The 21,491-nt window shown below is 49.7% G+C and overlaps 1 protein-coding gene across 4 annotated transcripts in view; it reads right to left on the reverse strand.

Moving 5' to 3' along the window:
- Positions 1 to 21,491, reverse strand: part of ATP2B4 (ATPase plasma membrane Ca2+ transporting 4) — a 107,176-nt gene that overhangs the window by 10,764 nt on the left and 74,921 nt on the right. For 2 of the 4 annotated variants that reach the window (XM_054026565.1, XM_054026566.1), the window contains 8 exons: positions 20,298 to 20,477; positions 19,205 to 19,292; positions 18,440 to 18,546; positions 14,866 to 15,057; positions 14,373 to 14,586; positions 12,333 to 12,544; positions 10,860 to 10,967; positions 10,107 to 10,289 (listed from right to left, as the gene is read on the reverse strand). In XM_054026565.1, the coding sequence (XP_053882540.1) occupies positions 10,107 to 10,289; positions 10,860 to 10,967; positions 12,333 to 12,544; positions 14,373 to 14,586; positions 14,866 to 15,057; positions 18,440 to 18,546; positions 19,205 to 19,292; positions 20,298 to 20,477 (1,284 nt within the window). Of the gene's footprint in view, positions 1 to 5,299; positions 5,490 to 10,106; positions 10,290 to 10,859; positions 10,968 to 12,332; positions 12,545 to 14,372; positions 14,587 to 14,865; positions 15,058 to 18,439; positions 18,547 to 19,204; positions 19,293 to 20,297; positions 20,478 to 21,491 lie in introns of all 4 variants that reach the window. The other 2 variants (XM_054026569.1, XM_054026568.1) reach the window with 2 other exon arrangements.

Here is a 21,491-nt window from a genome sequence, read left to right on the forward strand (position 1 = left end):
CACCTGCAGCAGAGAGCCGTGCCTTCACCCAGCCCTGAGTCACCTTTGCCCACCCGCTTTCAGATGCTGCCTGTGGAGTTAGGTTATCAGCACAGTGCTCTTAGTCCTCTGGTTCCTAGACCAGCCCAGGAGGGGTTGTGTGGAGCACTTCATTAAAGCGCTGACACCTGTGAAGATGCACATGCCCATGACAACTCCTTGCGTCTGCCTGCACCACTACGCTACACCAGCTTCTCTCAACACTCGCCCTACGTCCCAGCTAAATGGACAGAAAGCAAAGGAGGAAGGAGGAGCGGAAGGAGAAAGTCAATTCCTCCACTCGCAAGTGCTCAAACCAACTGTTTCTTCACTGCACCTTGGCGAAAAGGCTATCGATCCTGGTAAACCAGGACACCACTACCCACCACTCATGAGCTTTACTGGGTTAGATGTTGGTTACTATATCACTAGCAGACTCAACTGGAGACACCAGTCAGAACCCCTCCCATCACCACCTTCCAGATACCCAAGATAAAAGAACTCCCCAAAGATCTTTGGTGTCAGCACAATGACAGCATGTCAGCATTCACAAAGCATTGAAAACAAGGCATTATACAAAGGGAAGCTTGAGATGAGACCCCCCCACCAACTTTACAGCCTCACAAGTCAACCTATAGGATGCCCGTGTCCTCCACTTTAACAGGGACACGCTTTTGGGCTGGCATCTCCACCCACCCTGAAGAGATGATGGTGCCCCCAAGCAGTAGGATAATGACCCATGAGCATTCTGATGGAACATCCTCATTGACACCAGCATGATGAGGGCTTTGAAAGCCAAAAGCATTTCATCTATAAAAGTGAAACAAGCCCATCCTCATGTCACACATGGACACATAAGCACACACAACACACTGGCTTGCAGTGGCCGGAAGACAAGCAAAAAACACAGATCCGGGGGAAGACTTGAGTGTCCACCTTCACAGTGGGGAGCCATACGGCCTGACCTGTGAAAAGGGAAGGTTATATCTGGGTAGACAACATTGGGGCAGCCGGAATTCAAGGCCTTCTCTCACTCGAACACGTCTGTGATCGATGGATTAGGTGAAGTAGCTAGAGAAATCCAGATGCTTTGGGGTTCCTTCCAAGCACAGTAATCTGGTACTCCCATTTCCTCTCTTAACTCCCGTCACACTGCAGGGTACCACAAAGCTACGGAGGAAGAGTAAGGTAGAGCTGGGAAAGACGTAGGCCAAAAGACAATGGAGGCTCGTTATACATCTGGAAAAAGGGGGTGATATTTGTGGATTCTACTGGAAAAGTTCTTGGCCTTATTGCATGCCAGGACACTAGTCCATCTCCTAACCAGTACAGCATCATGCCTGTACATTACACCTCCATCAGCCATGGCATGAAGCCATCAGAATATTTAACGTTACTCCTCCTCCTAACTTTCAGGTGCCCTTGCTTGAGGGAGTTAGCCAGGCTGGCATTAGTGCCAGAAAAACCCACTTCTCTGAAGCCTGAAGTCACACAACCCCGCCAAAAAAAAAAAGTGAAACAGACAACCAAAGCTCCAACCCTGTTAGATGCACAGTGGGATAACCCCAGAGATCAGCAATCGACAGACTTCCAAGATATACGCACTGCACCGCTACAATGCGCAAGAAACAAAAACCAAGCAAATGAACCAAGAATGATACATCTGCACAAAACGATGAATGCTTAGAGATTTTTCAAAGCAGCACAAGGGATTTAGACACATTCCATTAATCAGGTGTGGCTAAACCCCCTAGACTGCTTTGAAAAAATCCATGTGCACCAATAAAGCTGGCGCTATCACTTGCTTTTCAGCTTTTAACACAAGTGGGTAAACTCCACTAACAGCATGGCACTTAGTCTCCCTCCCATGGCTAGATCACATACAGAGGTTTAATTGGTCCGCTTCTTCCCCTGAGTGAGCACAGCTGCTCCTTTAGCTCAGACAGAAGAGGCTCGTGCTTTTAGATCCAAAGTTCCTGGGCTCTGACTCTGCAGGCAGTGATCAGTCCAGGAGCATAACTGGTCGGTCCAGATGTCCATGAATGGTTTTGGTTTCTCTAACATTTTAATTCCCCACTCAGTTCATAAAGGAAATATTTTGTTGCCTTCCCCCAGGCAGGTCCCGCTAGTTCTGCGGCTGATTGTAAGAAGCTGTCGGCAGTACTAACATAAAACCAATGCAAATTCCACCTTATTGTTAAAGGATCTCTGGGTGGGAAGACAAGCAAAGGAGGAACAGTTTAGGGATGAGTTCACCAGTCTGGATAAAATAAAAGTCCATCCAAACCCTTGCTCCAAACTGGAACCACATCTCTGAGGGGTGAAACATTTCACTGGCTTTTTCTCATTGTGTTTTGTTTTCAAACATCTACTCAGCACTTCTAGGTTCAGATGCAAGTTCAGAAAAACTGCAAGAAAGGTTGGTCTTATTTCCAGCCCAGCTGGAAGCAGGATTTCTGATGCTCCTTGCAAGAAAGCCTTTCGGTGCACGACTACCCAGCCCACCTTTGCCTCAGCTTTGGATCAAGCATTTGAACTTATCCAGATGATCCCCCCACTCCTCAATTCCAAGCCGTAGGAAGTTTGTCCATTGTTAGTGAGCTTTCAGAGCACTGCAAGAATTATGACGACTTCATGGGGAGTTGAACTGTTTAAGAACTTCCCATGCAGAAATTTCTGCAATCCACAGGAGTGGCTAGAGTCTATGCAGACACCCAAAGGGTGATAATTTATAATTTATAATAATTTATAATAATGGAGATATCCCATCTCCTAGAACTGGAAGGGACCTTGAAAGGTCATCGAGTCCAGCCCCCTGCCTTCACTAGCAGGACCAAGTACTGATTTTGCCCCAGATCCCCAAGTGGCCCCCTCAAGGATTGAACTCACAACCCTGGGTTTAGCAGGCCAATGCTCAAACCACTGAGCTATCCCTCCCCCCTGACATGACATGTTTCAATTTCTCTGAAAATGTAGCGTGAACACCCATCTTCCATGCCCAGAACAAGGACCTGCCTTTCCTCTTGATTCCAAGTTTTCCACAGCATCTCAAGCATCATCTACACTGGGAGTTTGCCCCAATTCCAGCCCCTGGACTAGGTGAACCCAGGCAAACCATTAGGTCAAGCTACCACTTGTACTGGCCGAGCTCACCGCTCCTTGAAACTGAGGTAAACTGCACCAGTGCAAAGGTGTGGCTCGCAGTGCTTTACCCTATTCAGACTAGGGGCTCGGTGGAGCTGGGACACCGATAGCTGCAATCAGGGCAAAAATTCCCAGGGGAGACAAAGCCTAAATCTACAAGCCACCAGCTGTGGTTCACTTATGAGGTCTCCCCTTTGTTACATCACCACCCAACAGTAACACAGCATTCAGGACTGCTGAGATCTGGCACAGTAGGACTTTCCACCAGGAAATAATAAGGGGAAGTCAGAGGGGCTGTTAATCTGTATTCAGGGATACAGTTTTTAGAAAGAGACAACAGCAGAAAGGAAGTAGAGCCAAGTCTAGATAAAATGGAGAGAACCCTTAGCAACCCGTTTTAGCTTTTGGGAAAGTTGTTATCTGGTAGGGCTCATGCTATCCTTGCAAGTTACTGATTCCCTCCCGCAATCAAGTAGAACATTAATCAATGAGCATAAATGGTGTTTTGGTGGGACACACCAACATCCACTATGTTTCTCCCCCTCTGCAAATGCTCCAAACTAAGAACACTTCCTTCTGAGAAACCTATTATGCTGGTGCATGGCGGCAGAAGTAAACAAAAGGCAAACCCCTATAAATTCCTTGGGTGAAAGTCTGACCTCACTGAATTACAAAACTCCCAGTGACTTCAACAGGGCCAGGATTTCTCCCATTCCATTTTATAACTGATTTAAAAAAAAAAAAAAAGCAGCTACATTTTCAAACTTGGCATCTAAATTTGCAAAACACCTGGAGATCTATGGATGGAAAGTACCATAGAAGAGCGAGGCATTAACAACTGTGCACTTGCAACCTTGGCGTGCTCAGTGCCAGGTGTTTCCACATGCAACTGGAAAATGGGATTCTGTAAAAAAAGATTTTTAATCAGCTGTCTAAGTGATCTACCTAATTTGCACATACGGGGTGAAATTCAAAGGCCCAGAAACAGGCCTACATGCCACCACCATCCCATGTAAGGCCCCAATTCAGGAAAGCACTTACACATGTGCTTCCTACACAGGACAGCATTAAATAGGGAGGTCATTTGTCTGCCTATGAACCAGGCAGTCCTTTTTTGAGGTGGTTTGTCCCCTGTCTGAGACAGGACTGGATGTGGTTTTGTCTGGTATTGGACGGGGGATGCCATAATTAAGTGCATGCTGTCCCCCCACCCCCGGCATGTCCTCACACAGATTGTATGTGCAAGGTCACACTGGTGGGGGCGGGGTGGCACGCTCTTCAAAATGGCAGCCTCCCGTGTGGCATGACCTTGCATGCAAAGTCATGTGGAGGGGGTGGGTGCCATGCAGGTGGTGGTAGGCCCACACTGTGCCCAGAAGTCTTGGAATGTCTGATATTCTGGGCACGTGTGATTGGCCCCATAGCATTAAAAAGTGCTTAACTCTCAACATTTCCTCAAGGCCAACTGACTGGGATTTAAGCACGTGCTTAAGAGCTGACCTAATTAGGGCCCTAAGACCTCATAACAGGGCTTTGTGGGGGACTTAAGCAGTAGTCCTCTGCACAGGGCTCGATGTCACTTTGAGTGACTTGTGGCTCATGCAATGTGCAAGTTATTGCGAAGGCCAATCGGGAGGCTGTTCAGTTACAAGTTAGCGCTAAAGCTCAGTGGTCCCACTGGCCTCCAACAAACCAAGACTTAAGTAAAACCACCAGCTCAGAGGATTTGAGGGGAGCCATGTCAGAAATCCTGACTTGTGGAAAGAACGGCTTCCCCCATTTTATTTGGGGTCCTTCGACCCACACGGTTCTTTTAAAGAACCTCAAATTTTGCACCCATGGGAAGGAAAAAAACAAACCAACATCCATCAAAATCCTGCAAGGAGGAGAAAAGATAAAAGAAGCAACAAGGAGGAGAGAAGGAAATGAACCAGAAAGGTTTTAAACATGGTTAAAGATGCAACAGCTTTAAAAGAAACAAATGGCCTCTCCACCCTGCCCCCGCATCGAGACAAGGAACCATTGGGCCAAGTCAAGGATTAAAGAGGAAGAGAGAGAACAGGTTGCGTTAGGTCGATGCAAGTGCTCTCTTGTGGTTATTAGGAAGTCATGCATTGTAATAGAGACTATCACTCACTGCCCGCAGTAGGAGATGCAGCAGCAGCAGCAGCAGAAGTGGTGGGAGTGGAATTGACGGAGGAAAGAGCTACATGGGTTGGGCTAGAAACATGTTTTACATCGTGGTGCTGGCTCACGATGGAAGGCTGTCTCCTGAGGGCTCCCTGTAAAGAGGAGGCGCCGGTCTGGAATGTGTAAACTACGTCCATCTGTAAAGAATCAGAGAGTAAGATAGCTTCGCCCCACAGTCAGAGACCAAGAGGAATGGGGAGTGGGAAGGAGGGGAGGCTGGGCAGACAGGGACAGACACAACCAGACGATAAGGAAGAGAGGATGGAGGTGGGCAGGGAGAAGAAAGGAAAAACCCATTTCAGATTACATTCCCGTAAATACAGTTTTGGCAGGTGATCCAAAAGCAGAGACATGGAGCAAAGATTAGACGTTAGCTTTCAGCCTTTCCCTCCCTCTCTCTCTCTCTCTAGAGTTTGCATCAGATGCAATCTTTACAGACCCAAAGGGGTGGGGGCAGTCAGGGGAAAGGATCTAGTACATAAAGGCAACGTGCAGGAGGTGTGGAAAGAGAGAGAGAGGGGGTAGGGGGGGTAGGTGTGAGCTGGCAACTGATACACAAAGTGCAGCCTGAATTCTAGAAAACTGCAATGGGATAGAAAAACATTTCCAATCAGTCATGTCTTTCATTGGACTGAGTAAGGGGCTGACTCCAGAAACACGCCAAGCGGCCACAACTCCCACTAAAGCCAAGCGGGCTCACAGATGCTCAGCACCTCTCTCAGGATCAGGCCCTGAACCACACAGTGATTTATGCAAATGCCCTAAATATATAGAACAAAGAAACAAAAACCATCAGCTATGAAATAAGGAAGCAGCTGCAGTGTCAGTCTGCAGACACATTCCAAGGAAGGTAGCTCAGAGCAGTAGCCAGTTACACCTAGGGATTTACACAGCTCTGAATTTTCACTCTCCTAGCTATCTCTTGTCCACACAGGTAGAACCAAGAGGCTACATGTTCTTGCAGTTTCCTTGTGTTTCTGGCCACTGCCCTGGTCACATGATCCTTATTAAAAAGGCCTCCCCAAGGAATGGCACGCAGCTTCCCAGACCATCCCAGTGAGTATTCTGTGCACAGCTTTGCCATTTCCTTGTTTCATTCTCATATTGTGATGCAGGAATGTTTTCCTGCGATCGGCAAGGCAATCGTGAAAGAATCCCCGCCATTTCCCTTTAAGGCACATGTATTTAGGACACTCTCCTGGAAGCCTAGAACTCCAGGGTTTTGATCTCCAGGCTGGTTTGCTAGGATTTGCAGGACAGACATGATGCTGGAAAGATCCCAGGGCTTTGCATAGTGTTGCAATAGCAAGCAGCATTTTTCATGAGGCAAGAACGCAAAGCTTCATAAGTAAACTGGCTCCAGTATGGACTCGTTGGGCACCACATGGTGGCTACTGGTATTGCTACCTCATTCTTCTTACTGGTTTGGAGACAGCGCCTAGAACCTGTATCACCACATTACAGAAATTTCTACCTACCATACTCCGGCAAGTCTGGATCGTTCTTGTAACGGCATTGTATTCCCAAAAGCGTTACCATGCTGCAGGCTAGCTTGAGAAATTAGCAAGCACAACCAGTGTCCCAATGACCAGCAACATCTGACCCCAACAGAATCGGTTTTCCCCATATCCCACTACAAAAATAACCTCCAGCCTGGCCGATACAAGCCAGCACCAAAGCTTAAAAGAATAGGAACAAAGACAACAAAAATCACATGTTGGCTTCAGTCATGTGTACCCCCTGGCTCGTGTTTTCACACACAACTCACAGTGACCTCAATGTGGGCCATGCTCCAATATTTTTTTAAAACCACATACATGTGGCTTTAGTGTGGATCACATGCATTTCCTATGTGCTGCAAAAAGAAGTGTCACACCTAAGGCTGTATGAACCATAAGTTCAATGGGTGAAGTAGGACTTGTATGCGAATCCCATGTGGGCACATCTCCCAGTCCAATGGACTTAGGGACCTTTTGCTGGTTGGCCACTGTTATGGAAGGGGGAACCTGCACTGAAACAGTGACCAAGCTTCACGAATCCAACGTGCACAAGAATACTGAGGCCTCATCTCGGCACCTCCATGAAGTGCCCCCAGCCCCCTCTTTCCCTCGTTTCTTTGAAATGCAGCCACCCTAAAATTCTCATTCCAAGTGTGTTGCATGATTCTGAAACATGCAAAACAACATGGCTCCTTCCTTATCCCTTGTACATTTAACAGTCGGATGGTAACTCTGGCAGGGTCCCTAGGCAGGAGGAGTGGAGGTGGTCAGATTGGTATCTTCACATTCAGAAACCTCTAGTAGCCTTTGTGGTGGAAAGAAAAGGTGAACATGGGGTGGGGGTGTTTGCTTGCTTTGGGTAGGGAAGAAGAAACCACTGTACAAAGCCAGGAGGATATAGCCTGGCAGATATGGGTCTCAGGAGATATTTTTTCTTGGGTTTATCATATTTCCCATGTGCCACACATGGACTTACTCTGCCTTGCAGATATTGCCCAGAGCTCCCACCCGAATGACCCCCCCCCCCCCCCCGGAGGAATTTCACTTTGAAATTCCCACCGGACTCAGACACCAGAGGGAAGCATCCGCAGCCCCTCAGAACCTGCTCTGGTAAAGCAGGGTTTTGACAAAGGCAGAAGAGTTGGGAAGGAAAAATAAATGTGTGACAATAACCAAAGGCAGCTCAGCCGTTATCCCACTCCCTTCAATAACTCCCTTCCCCCTTGTGTCTCATCACTGGATTCTGGCTCCTGGGAGCTGGGTAAAGAGCAAAGGGAAACCAAAGGACTGGCCCTTGCTGTGCCTATGAGGCTGTAGTGGTAGGGAGCAGACAGACTCCTCCAGCCAGGTAAGTTTCCCAGAGGCCTTTGAGGAAGACACTTTCAGACTATCAAATTCCTCCCCCCTGTCCCCCCAAGACTTGTTTAGCTGGAGCCAGAGCAATGGCGATGCTCCAGGTCGACAGATGCTGGGCCTCCCTCAAGGGGCTGCTATTCCCAGCCGGACGTCTCATGTTATTAGGCAACTGCCCAATCTGCAGCCAGGACGCCGGAGGGTAGGGGAAGAACAGACGGGCCAACACAAGGGAAATACCCAGAGGAGACGAGGAGATGGAATGAACTTGCCACTTGCAGAAGAGCGGGGATTCACTGTTCCTCACATCCACGCTGAATTCACGAGCTTCCTAGCACAGCATTTGAGCCAGGAAAGCAAGGAGGAGAGCCCGTTGAAAGGGGCTGGCAGTGCTGGGAGCATGCTTCAGGAGCTTGCAAGTGATTGGGCATGGCATTCCTCACTTTGGCCTTTGCCACCCGCCTCTTCACCCCCAGCCTTGTACCTTCCCAGTGTGGGGCAGGAGGTGAGAGGGACAGAGAAAGCCTCCATCAGCATGAAGTAGAGGGGGCTCTGGAGGCAGGGAGAGGACCGTTAACAAGAGAAATATTGAGAAGGGAACGGCTGGTAGAGAAATGTGAGCAGCTCATGTGCATGGTGTATTCTTCAGGATGAGACGCTTCCTTTCAGGGGGAAAAAGCAGAGGAGGGTCCCAAGGACAAATATGCTCTTCGGCAAAAACAATAAAAAAAAAAACGTCAGTGAGGTTTTTAAAACTGCAATGGAAAAACTATTAAAGAAACCAAAACCAGGCTTCTTTTCCTCATACAATTCTCCTCCCCTTGTAGCTACAGCACGAGGGACAGTAGATAAAGAAGAGAGGACCCATGAGCGGGGACTTATCAGGAGACTGGGGGATCAGCAGAGAAGAAGATAAATAAAACCAATGGGGAGGGAGAGTGAAAAGTCACCGTGGTCCGGGCCACCACCACGCTGCTCTGGCCACCTTCACAAGAGACCGTGTTGGCTCCAGAGAGGTGAAAGCCAACACGCCTCCGGCTCAGCCAATAATTCTTGTGCAACAGCTGACCAAGGCCAGCGGGCATTCAGCTGGCAAGGAAGACCCCCAACTTCTGAGATGGGAATTCAAGAGTGGCAAGTCCCAACAAGCAGCTCTGCTACTCCACCAAACTAAGCCAGCCTGGCTCTCTGCTGAGCTGGGGCTGCTGTCCTCATCTTGAGCCTGGGGGTTGAAACGGCTCAATCCAAAGGCCACTGAAGTCAATGGGAAGAGGACAGTGGGGAAGGGAAAGGGGTGGAGCTGTGATCCCTATCGAATGGGATTCACACACCTGCAACGTAGAAACAAGGAGAGAACCTGGGTGCTAAATGCCCCATCTCCCGCAGCGTATTCAACTCCATCCCGAATGCAGGTAGACGGGCGTTCCTAGAGCAGGATCTTTCATCAGGGCTTGGCTAAGGCTGCCCAGCAGTTACTTCCCACTAGGGGAGCAGCAATCCTGCAGACGATGCTTAGAAAAAGGCTGAATAATATCCATCCAGCTGCACTATCTACGGTTACATGGTCACCTGCCCAAGCCCCGTTAACACCCAGGGCCATGCAGCTCTGAGCCCCCCCCCCCCCCCCAGTAGCTATAACCCCTACTCTCATTGTAGCCCCGGCCCCACTGGGAAGCAGGCATGCTGTGCACACGCGGCTAAGCAGCAGTGCATGCCCACAGGCCTGGCTCGCTGATCGGCGTTAACCCAGAAAGCCACTGGCAGTGGGAATTCTAGACCCTGGAGGGGCTGAAGTGTTACCGTGGCCATGAGGAGCTGCACAGGTAACAGGAGGGCCCTAGATCACTTCGGCCAGGGCCCCTGGGAGAACAGGAAGTGGCACCTCAGTGCCCAACACGATACCTGAGTCTGTATCCTGTTGAGGCCCCTGAACCACAGAATCTGCCCCCGCCGCAGCTCCATTTCAGCATGGTCAATCTCATCCATGTCCTCCAGCAGGTCCTCCTCTGGAATATCCTCCTTGGTGGTACCGTGTCCGGCTTCCTTCAGGAACTTCAGCTGGCTGGTCGGAACACTGCAGATCAGCTACAGAGACACGGGGACCCATGGGTTAATCCCTCGCCATCATCTGTACCAATGGAGCTGCTTCCTCATCCCGGGGACGCGACATCTTTGCTCCCCATCCCCCAAGAGTCCCCCCATCAGTATTGCTCAGGCTGGTTCGCCTGTGGCCCTGAGCTGCTCACAAGGCAGTAGTTAAAAAGAGGGAGAGCCCTCATCTGCCAGCCTACAGCAGCACTCCCTCCAACTCCCCCAGGATATTTATGAGGGAGGAGGGGGACGGGGGGGAAGAGAAGATGTTCATCTCACAGCACCAGCCAGAGGACGGAGCGCTCTCCCTCTGTTTTTAGCAAAAGGAAGCAAGCTATGCTTGGGGGGGGGGGGGGAGTAGGGAGAAGAGGGGGGCTTTAACTCCTGAACACATAGAATCATAAGACTGGAAGGGACCTCGAGAGATCATCTAGTCCAGTCCCCTGCACTCATGGCAGGACTAAGTATTATACACGTGTACATGCAGAGTGATAAGATGTTTCCATCGGGGGCGGTGGGTTTGGAAATACACAGCGGGGGTGGGGTCATCAGCCCAGCCCTCACCTGGCCCCAAAGTAGCTCTCCAACACCGATAAAGATGCACCAGAGCCACTGGCTCAAGGTGAGCCCGGAGCAGCTGAACGGCTTCCCACCAAACTCCACGATGAGGATCTGCAGCGCAGGAGAGAAGAGCACACGCCGCGGGGCTGTTAGAGGGGACACGCAGTCAGAGAGGTCTCGTGGCATTTGGGAGTCTCTTCCTCCTCAAGCGGCCGGTTCAGGATGCTTTCAGTGTCACTGGGTGCACGACAACAAAGCTACAACTTGGGGGGCTGGAAAATGCTAAGAATTTCCCACCAAAGGCATCTGAAGGGAAATTAAGTATTTGCCCCTTGAAAACGTTCAGTTTTGCTATGCCACGTCACTTCCATTTAAAAAAAAAAAAAAGTTTTCAGCAACTGGTTTTCATTGAAAAACCGGAAAATTTCAAAACAAAAACTGACATTTACATAAAAGGCTGTTTCTCACTGGGAAAAAATTTTCACCATAGGAAGATTTTGACTAGTTCTCCTAATCCCGTTCCAGTTTGCACCCGGGTCGGGCCAGTATATTGGAGCAGGTATCTCATTCAGACCCAAAAAAGGGTCAAAGAAACCACAACAACTTCCCTCTCCTTGTGCTTTATCCTCTCATATCCCAGTGTCGCGACACTGAGCAAAGGGCATTGTCTGGACAGCTCTGGAAACCCGCTCTACAATAAATGCTCTTTGCAGCAGAGCTCCCCAGATGCTGCGAGATGAGGCTTCTGCGCTACGCACCCAGCCACTCAAATTTTCCCCATCTCAAAAGGGAGTGGCAGGCTTAAATAGGCACACGCCAAGCGTTTTTACTGAAAAAAGGACCAAATTAACATCCCAGGCAGCGGCTTGTACAGGATGTGCAATTCAGAGCTGTAAAACGCCAAACCCCAGAGCAACAGAATGGAAACTCTGTGTGCTCATCCAGGTCAGCATCTGGGTTCTGGCTCTTGGGAGCCAGGTAAAGAACAAAGGGAAACCAAAGGACTGGCCCTTGCTGTGCCTATGAGGCTGTAGTGGTAGGGAGCAGACAGACTCCTCCAGCCAGGTAAGTTTCCCAGTCGGGCCAGAACCAGAACCTTTTATCTAGCTCCACCTCGACTGCCGGGCTCTGGATAAAATGGACCCTGGATCCAAACTACTCCTTGGTCCTGCAAAACCCAGTTTTCAAGGTCATTTCTAGCTCTATCACCGTAGTATCTGAGGAGCTCATAAGCATTAATGCAATTATCCTTGCAACACCCTGCAAGGTAAGGAAGGACTATTATCTCCATTTACAGGTGGGGAACTGAGGCACACAGAGGCTAAGAAACTTGCCCAAGGTCACAAAGGGTGTCTGTGGCAGAGCAGAGAATCAAACCCCACTCTCCTGAGATCCCCATCCTTCCTCTCTTCAGTACGCACTACCTATCTCTCGTCCACACGCACCCACGCTGCTCTCAGTGCCCGTTGCTGTTACCTGGGCAGCAAAGGTTCCCAGCACCACCGTGCAGAAGATGGGATTCCGGAAGATGGCATCAAAGACGTTCCTCTCGCCATGAATCTTGCGAGCATTGATCTCGTTGAACAGCTGCATCATGACGAAGGTGTTGAAGACAATGGTGTAGTGTTCAGAGGGCGGCGAGTGCAGCGGCGTGTTCCGGCCACTGTCAATATCAAAGAACTTCTCGCCTACCAGACAGGAGGTGAAAGAGAAAGTTTGTGCGTCTTTTCCCTGCCCCTTCACGCGTAACCTGGAATTTGAACCGACACTGCAGGACAACCAGGGTTGTTGCAGCCGTGTTGGTCCCATGATTAGAGAGACACAAAGCAAGGGGAGGTAATACCTTTTATCAGCCCATGGTTCCTACACATGCCTATCACCTCACCCAGTGCACTAAATGCTCCAATAGCAACTGTGTAGGTGACACCAGACCATCACTACACTCTCAAATGAACTCACACAGGAAAACGATAACACTACATCACCTGTGGGTGACCACTTTTCACAAAGCGATCACTGTATCGGTCCTCGTCCTCAAAGGAAACCTGCACAACACCTTGAAAAGAAGAGCCTGTGTGTTTAAGTTCACTACTCTGCTAGACACTAAAAATCATGGACAGAATAGAAACACTGAATCTTTGGCATATGCCAACAATCTGTAACCCACTGACACCCCCCCTCTGCCCAGCTATTTCCCCCCACCCCCTCCTTCTCCACCCTATATCCCTCCAGTCATAAACAGGCCACTTCACCTTGAATGGTCCCTTGAAATGTGTTAACTACTTATGCTAAACAATCTGTTCCACCTCAAATTTAGCAGGGACGCTGAGGCTATGTGTACACTACAGATTTCTTCGGTATAATTTATGTCGCTCGGGGTGTGAATAATACACACCTCTGAGTGATGTGCACCGGTGCAGACAGCGCAGTCGGCAGGAGAACTTCTCCCATAGCTACCGTCTCTTATGGAGGCAGGAGTCATTAAGCTGACTGGAGAGCTCTCCCCCGTTGGCTTAGAGAGTCTTCACCAAAAGTGCGTTGTGAGTGATATACTGTAGACATAGCCCGAGTCAGTTTCCCAGCCCTGAAGAAGAGCTCTGTGTAGCTTGAAAGCATCTCTCTCCCCAACAGAAGTTGGTCCAATAAAAGATAGGACCTTCCCCCACTTTGGCTTTCTAATTGCAGGAGGAGCTTGATTATGGAAACACGGGGGGATGGACTAAGGGAATGTGGAGAAACAGATGCCTGTCTCAGCATGACCGAGGGCACCAGCAAAGTGCAGGGCATCATGGATAAGCCAGGCAGAGCCGATTCAGACATCTGCGAGGTTATGTCCCCGCGTTGGGCCCTGCCAGAGGCACTGGAGGTCTTTAAGCAGATGGGAATTTAATGCTGGACAGGCAGCCAGAGATAGCCATGTCCTCCCTTCGTCCCAAGAGGATCAGCAGCAGCAGCTTCCTTCCCCCACCTCATGCTGCCCTCTGCTGTCCCCGACATGAAGCTGCCACCTCGGGGAACTGAGCGCCCATTGGGTTCTCGGCCTACGTGCTGAGGCGGCCAAGGAGGGAGGCCATTTAGAACAGGCAGTAGCTGCGGTTTGTGTTGTGGATGCTGACTCTCTTGGAATTAGACCGAGTCCCACCCAGCAGCCACTTGCAGTCGCTGCAGAGCAGGGCCAGAACTGAACTACTGACCTAGACTTTTAAGGTCCTATGGGCCATTACGAATCCCGGGAGCCAATCCATCTCCAGCAGCAAAAAAAAAAAAAAGTGTTCATTTAATTAACCCTTTACTTAGTAGAGAGCTGAAAGGAGCCACTTCCTTGGATACAGTGTGAGCTCTGCACCTAATAGATTCTGGTGCAGACAATGTGATTCACTGAACTGGGGTCACTGTAGGTGGGCACATGCCCAGCTTGATTAGATAGCAGCCTGCCTGGATTCACACCTCACTGGTTTAGAGGCAGAGGGGGTGGCTGGTGTGGAGGTTCTCCCTCCCCTATGGCCTCAGACTCACCTGCAAAGAGCAGCGTGAAGATGATGGTGAGCTGGTACACCGCGTGCCCCAGGATGTTCTTCATCATGGTGCGGGAGATCAGGGGCTTGTTGCGGCCGTACGGCCGACGCAGCAGCAGGGACTCTGAGGGGGGCTCTGTGGCAAGGGCTAAGGACGCAAAGGTGTCCATGATCAAGTTCACCCACAGCATCTGGACGGCCTTCAGCGGAGAGTCCTGCAGAGGGAGAAGAATCCCCCATGGAGAACGTGGTCTCTTCACTCAATACATAAAACCACCACCACTGCCTTTGCCGTTCTGTGGCTCCTCACCGGACACTTTGCCATGATTATTTTAACCACAACCCTCCCATCACAAAATATCATTATCCCCCCATTTGACAGAGATTAAATGATTTGCCCTAGGTCTCATGGTGAGTCAGCAGCCAAACCAAGGATTCCTGGCTTCAAGCCCCATCCAGTTCTAAGCACTAGGTTGCTCCCCAAGCCTCCCTACCTGTGTGATGCAGGCCCCTGTGAAAGCGACAATGACCGCCACCACGTTGACGGTCAGCTGGAACTGCAGGAACTTGGAGATGCTGTCATATACGTTGCGGCCCCACATCACTGCCTTGACGATGCTGGTGAAGTTGTCGTCTGTCAGGATGATGTCTGAAGCCTCTTTGGCCACGTCCGTGCCTGCGATGCCCTTGAGGGGAAACAGAGTGGAGAAGAGGGTGGCAATGAGTCATAAGAACATAAGATCGGCCATACTGGGTCAGACCAAAGACCCATCTAGCCCAACATCCTGCCTTCTGACAGTGGCCAGTGCAAGGTGCCTCAGAGGGAATGAGCAGAACAGGTAATCAACTGATCCATCCTGTCGCCCATTCCCAGCTTCTGGCAAACAGAGGCTAGAGACACTATCCCTGCCCATCTTGGCTAATAGCCATTGATGGATCTGTCCTCCATGAACTTATCTAGTTCTTTTTGGAACCCTGTTATAGTCTTGGCCTTCACAACATCCTCTGGCAACAAGTTCCACAGGTTGGCTGTGCGTTGTGTGAAAAAAATATTCTTTTGTTTGTTTTAAACCCTCTGCCTATTAATTTCATTTGACGACCCCTAGTTCTTGTGTTATGAGAAGGAGTCAATAACACTTCCTTATTTACTTTCTCCACGCCAGTCATGATTTTATAGACCTCTATCATATCCCCCCTTAGTTGTCTCTTTTCCAAGTTGAAAAGTCCCAGTCTTATTACTCTCTCCTCATATGGCAGCCATTCCGTACCCCTAATCATTTTTGTTGCCCTTTTCTGAACCTTTTCTATTTCCAATATAGCTATTTTGAGATGGGGTGACAACATCTGCACGCAGTATTCAAGATGCAGGCATACCTTGGATTTATATAGAGGCAATATGATATTTTCTGTTTTATCATCTATCCCTTTCTTAATGATTCCCAACATTGTTTGCTTTTTTGACTGCTGCTGCACATTGAGTGGATGATTTCAGAGAACTATTCACAATGACTCCAAGATCTCTTTCTTGAGTGGTAACAGCTAATTTAGACCCATCGTTTTATATATATAGTTGGGGGTCACTGGGCAAACTGTCCATCTCCCCACACCAGTGCTCTGCTTCTTTCCAGAGACAGGCCTGTCTCACAACGCCGACAAGCCTTGGAGGTTTGGATCCAGATCAGACTAGGCCCGCCTCCATCTTTACAGGACACCCTCTATGCTTGGAACAGCTTCTTATGTCCCATGCACCAAGCACCTTCCTTCCCATGTGGGAACAGCAGGCTGTCAATTCTGGTGGTGGATCCCCTGCCAGCATCTCTTACTACACAGAGTGCTGAAAGGGAGCAGACAGCAATAGTAGTAACAATACTGCTGAGCATGCAAACGCTTTCCATCTGTGGATCGCAAAGCGTTAGACAAAGGCAGCTCAGTGGCATCGCCCCCATCTTACGGAGGAGCAAAATGAGGTACACGGGAGGGGATGTAACTCGCTAAAGGTCACGCAGATCAGAGGCAGAGTTGGAACAGAACGCTGGGCTCTCTCATCCCAGTACTGTGTCCTCAACACTGGGTCATGCTGCCTGCTGTTACACCTCAGTAAAGGAACAGAAGCATTTGCTTTAGGGTTGATTTGCCTCCAAACTGGGGCTTTACAGTGGTGAGTGCATAGAATATTGAACCATCTTGTGACTCCCTCCTCGAGCCCTTGGCATGCTGCTGCCCTAGCAGGAGGCTTGTGGGCCTTCGGAGGTTAATGCTATGGCTAATAGCCACACAAAGTAGCTTAAAAGTAGCTGTTTCCCCTCCATCCTTTTTGCTAAACATTCATACAAACAGAGACCACTGGGATTCAGAAGTGCTCTCTCTCTCTCTGGTAGGGAGCTCCAGAGGAGCAGATGGGCTTCCCCCCAAAATTGCACCCAATATAGTTCATTTGCTGGTAAAGGTCTCGGAGGATTACTCTCCCCTGTGTTTGTCACTTCCCCCTGCTCCTCTGGTCTTAATTTAGGCTGTAATCCGGCAATAAGCACCAAACGGAGGTGGACCCCTGTGCCCACTGCTATCTCTCTGGGGCACAGACTCCCTCTGTTTGTTTTGCAAAGTGCCACATACATCTAAGGCACTATACAATGGACATTTAAAAGTGATCAGGCTGCAGTAATCAGTAGTGGGCACTAGACGGTGCTCAGTTTGCACAAATGCTGCCATTGCCAGGAGAGGTGTTAAGTGGGAGCCGCTTAACCATTTTCCCTAATGTTCTCCTGCTGGGTCCTGTTGAGCCTGGGTATTGGGAGATTCTGTCCCTAGCTGTGAATTCCCTGGTTTTGGTAGGAGGGCAAACGTGAAACTGAATTTTGACCATGTTGTTTGTTTCCCAGTCTCCAGAGTCCATAGTCAGAGAGATGCAGTAAAGGGCCCTTAGTTTCCTGTTCCTGTGGGAAAGTCTATCCCCAGACTGCAGCAGGACAGCCCTTCTTTTCAATTCTCAGCACAACATTCAGCCCCAAAAGGACGGGTCACCAGATTTCAGCACCCGATCCAGTCACCTCTCCACTTGTGGAACTCTCGTGTCCAGCATGCAGATTCAAGACCTTAGTTTTAGCCAGCGATCAAGTCCATTGCTTGGACTAAATCAATGAGTGAGAGAAAGAGAAAATGTCGATGTTGCAGGGGCTCTGGAGGATTAAATGGGACTGCAAACCCTTTAAAATCCAAGGCCTGCAAAATGGCTTCCAACAGATCTTTGTTTAAAAAAATTTGAAAAGGAATTTGTTTAAACATACATACATTCCTCTGTAGTGGCTGCAACCCAAACATTGCGGCCTTATGCTAGTGTACCAGAACCTGAACATAAAACTGACTACAAACAAGGGAAAATGACCAGAAATGCAAAAAAGTAGGCAAACAGAGTTAACAGCAAAGAGTGAACTAGATTTTCAAATTCTTTCTGGGTAAATAAGCGAATGCATTAATCATAAAGATAAGAAAGATCTGGGGCTGTTTATTTTAAGTTTGGGTCAGTAACTCCAGGCCTGGGTCCTTTAAGTCAGGCTCCTAAATACATGTGGCTGATTTGCAGAGGTGCTGAACATCTGCACCTACCTTTGTCCCAAGCATATATGAAAACCAGGCTGTTTATTTAGGTGCCTATGTATGGGTTTAGGACATTAGCTTTCAGCAGCCACGTTTGAAAGTTAAGGCCATGATTCTTAATCTGACAATATCCCTTTAAGAACGTAAAAGGAGGGAGGGTCTGTCTTTAAGCCAGGATAAGAGGATTGTTTCTCGGCATGGGATATTTTCCAGGACCCTTGTGGCAAAAATCCTATAGCACTTAATCAAAAATTTTGCAGGGAGGTGATAGTTTTGTAACCATCCTATGGAATTTAATAGAGAATTTTATAGCAGGGATAAAATTCTATAGGATGATTAAAATGATCTCTTGTATTACATCCTGTGAGCCTTTGAGTGATTCCTATACCACATAAAGGTTTCCATTCCTCTTCAAATCCATTGGATGTTTCCTAACAATGCAGCACACAGAGAAAGACCCTTGTTCTTCCATACCATAGCAAAGCCAACATCAGCTTTCTTCAAGGCTGGGCCATCATTGGTCCCATCCCCAGTCACGGCCACCACCTGCCGCCGCTCTCCAACAGTGCTGTCAATAATTCCTGAAACACAGACACAGGGTTCAAAGGAAACAGGCCCCAGCATGGGGTCCTCGCACAGATGGAGCTGCACTGGGTAGCAGTTGGCCTGGGAATCATTAGATCTGCACGAAGTGGCAACGATACAACAGTGGCATGTCTTCTCTTAATGCGGACACCTGTCAGCCACTGAATATTGCCGGGCTGCCTCTCTCCTTGGGGACAGGCACTGTTTTAAGACTCATCCAGCATCTCTTCTGGCAAGGGTGCTGGAACTATTTATATTGGGGGGTGGGGGGGTGCTGAGAGCCATTGAACCAAACTATCAACCCTGTATATGAAGGAAACCACTTCAAGCCAGGGGGTGCAGCTGCACCCCCAGCACCTCCGGCAGGATACTGCTGATACTTCACCCTTCCAGATCACCTTCCCTGCAAGGATCTCAGTCCTTAAGCCGTACTGCCCCCCTAGGAAGATGATCAGCACCAATTAGCCTTGTTATACAGATGGGGAAAAAAAAATGTGAGGCACAAGGGACGATAGGGGAAAAAAGCATCTTGCTCTAAGTCACAGTGAGTCAATGGCAGAGCTGGAAAAAGAACACAGGAGTCCTGGCTCGATGTTTCATACCTTGTGGGCATTTGTGCAGGAGCATGTGTGCTGGCTCTCCAATTGCCCTTACCTTTCACAAGCGTATGCTTATCCGTGGGGGAGGAACGGGCCAGGACTCGCAGCTTGGGCCAGACTTTATCCAGCTGCTCTTGCTCCACCTGCAGGACCAACCAAGAGAGAGACGTTGAGTCGGTCACCTGGCCAGGCAGGCGTTTGAAAACTGGAGCCGAGTGAATCATTGATTACTCGATTCGCTGGCCGAAAAGAAAAACTGAAAAACAAACTATTCAGTGTGGGTCCAAAAGGTTTAGTTTAGTTTTCGGGTGTGGAGTTTTTTTCCCCTAGCTCGATTTGAAAACACGAAGACAAAACGGTTCATTTAGCAAAAATATCCAATTAAAATACACCGCTACCCCGATATAACGCGAGCCGATATAACAAGAATTCGGATATAACGGGGTAAAGCAGTGCTCCGGGGGGCGGGGCTGCGCACTCCGGCGGATCAAAGCAAGTTCGATATAACGCGGTTTCACCTATAATGCGGTAAGATTTTTTGGCTCCCGAGAACAGCGTTATATCGAGATAGAGATATAGTTCGACTTTTTCCAAAAAGTTTCCCTCCTTTTTTCCCTCCAGCTGAAATGATAGGCGGAATTTGACCCAAACTCTTGAACAGTTTCGGTCAACCTGAAACGGCATTTTTCAGTGAATAAACTAGTCACTGAAAAATTTTGTCCAGCTCTATTGAGAGCAAAGGATCATTCGGTCGGGCAGGATGGGGAGTGAGAACTGGATGTTCCCTTCACCTCAACTCAACTGTTTCTCCCACGGCATGTCTAGAGCCCAGGCGTCCTCCAGGGGTCACTGATCCCTGGCCAAGCTGGCTAGGAGCCCCAGCTGATGTTAGCTGAGCTGACAGCTCTCCATGACAAGCACCCAAAGCATTAAAAACCCAGCTAGGTCCAGCTCAGTTTTGGTCCAAGAGGCCACGTATTAGGCAGGAGCAAGAGGCTACCTCCATATGCTGCACTTCCAGGTCTACGGTTCGGAGCTAACAGCACCCTTTGTCAGCAGGCTACGCTTCTGAAGATGCCCCTGGAGTCCATTGCCCAGGGCCCCTGAGTGACTCATACAGAGGCAGGGTCCCTTATCTGTATTCCTACCTCTCCCTTCTCGTTCCGGATGAGCCGGTTGAACTCCTTGCCCTCCAGGCACAGGAAGTCCTCCCCGGGCAGCAGGATGCCGCACTTGGTAGCGATGGCGCGGGCGGTGTTGATGTTGTCACCTGTCACCATGCGGACGGTGATGCCAGCACGCTGGCACTTCACGATGGCCTCTGGCACCTAAGGGCAAGGTCAGAGAGAGAGAGAGAGAGACACTGTGGGAAAGAGACAGCCAGGGGGAGGAGGGGGAAGAGAGACAACCGGAAAAAAGAGGAGCTGGGGAAAAACAAACCCATAGGGTCAGACAGACTCAAGGAGCCCCACCTGGACAGCATGAATAGGGGGATGGGGGTAACGGGCACTGGCACAGAAATGCTGGCCTACAAGGGACATGCTAGCAGCTGTGATGCAGCAGGAGGCCTCCCTGGGAATGAGGGGCAGATTAAGGCAGGATTGCTGGAATCCTGGCCAGCAGTGAGCCAGGGCAAATTGAAGAGCAGCGTCTGGGAAAGTTGGGTGTGCGAGGGAGCTGGGAAGAGCCCATCCAGGGAGAAGGTCCAGGGGATGAAGATCAAGGAGCCCAGGGTGGGCCTGAGAGATGTTTTGAGGGCATTGGAGCAGGAGGTTCGTTCGAGTTTTGGTGAATTCAGGCCTCATTTGGTCCCAGTAGACCGCTGGGCTGGGCCAGCCACTGACAGCAGGATCACGCAGAGGGATGCTGCGTAGGGTGGAAAGCTCAGGGCAGCCTGGGAGGACGGCCCCAGATAGAGTAATCCCCAAGAACTAGAGATCAGGAAGGACCAAAGTCCTGCTTCTATACCTTGTCCTCCAAGCCCATGGGGTGGCTGATTCGGCACTAGCCCCCTGGAGTCAAGAACCAGGCGGCGGCTAACTCGAGGGCAGGGCGGAGAGTCTCCATCTTGCTCCACAGGAGCAGGGAGGCGGGGCATGGCGACTCGGGTCTATGGAGCCCAGACGCTGTGGCGAAGGGCACTTTAGAAGAACAGAGAAGCACTGGAACCCCATCATACCAGGCTGCGCACAGGGGACTCAAGTTACTGAGAGTTTGGCAGGAGCCGGCTCACTTCTAAGCTCGGTGTAGGAGGCGCTGGCTGAGCAGTTCTGAACCAAGTAGCTCGTTCTCTCCACGGTTCTAGGAGGTCTGTTCAGAGCCATTCCTGGAATTGGCTGTGG

This window comes from Malaclemys terrapin, chromosome 4, assembly GCF_027887155.1.
Source record: "Malaclemys terrapin pileata isolate rMalTer1 chromosome 4, rMalTer1.hap1, whole genome shotgun sequence".
In the NCBI taxonomy this organism is placed as follows: Eukaryota; Metazoa; Chordata; order Testudines; family Emydidae; genus Malaclemys; species Malaclemys terrapin.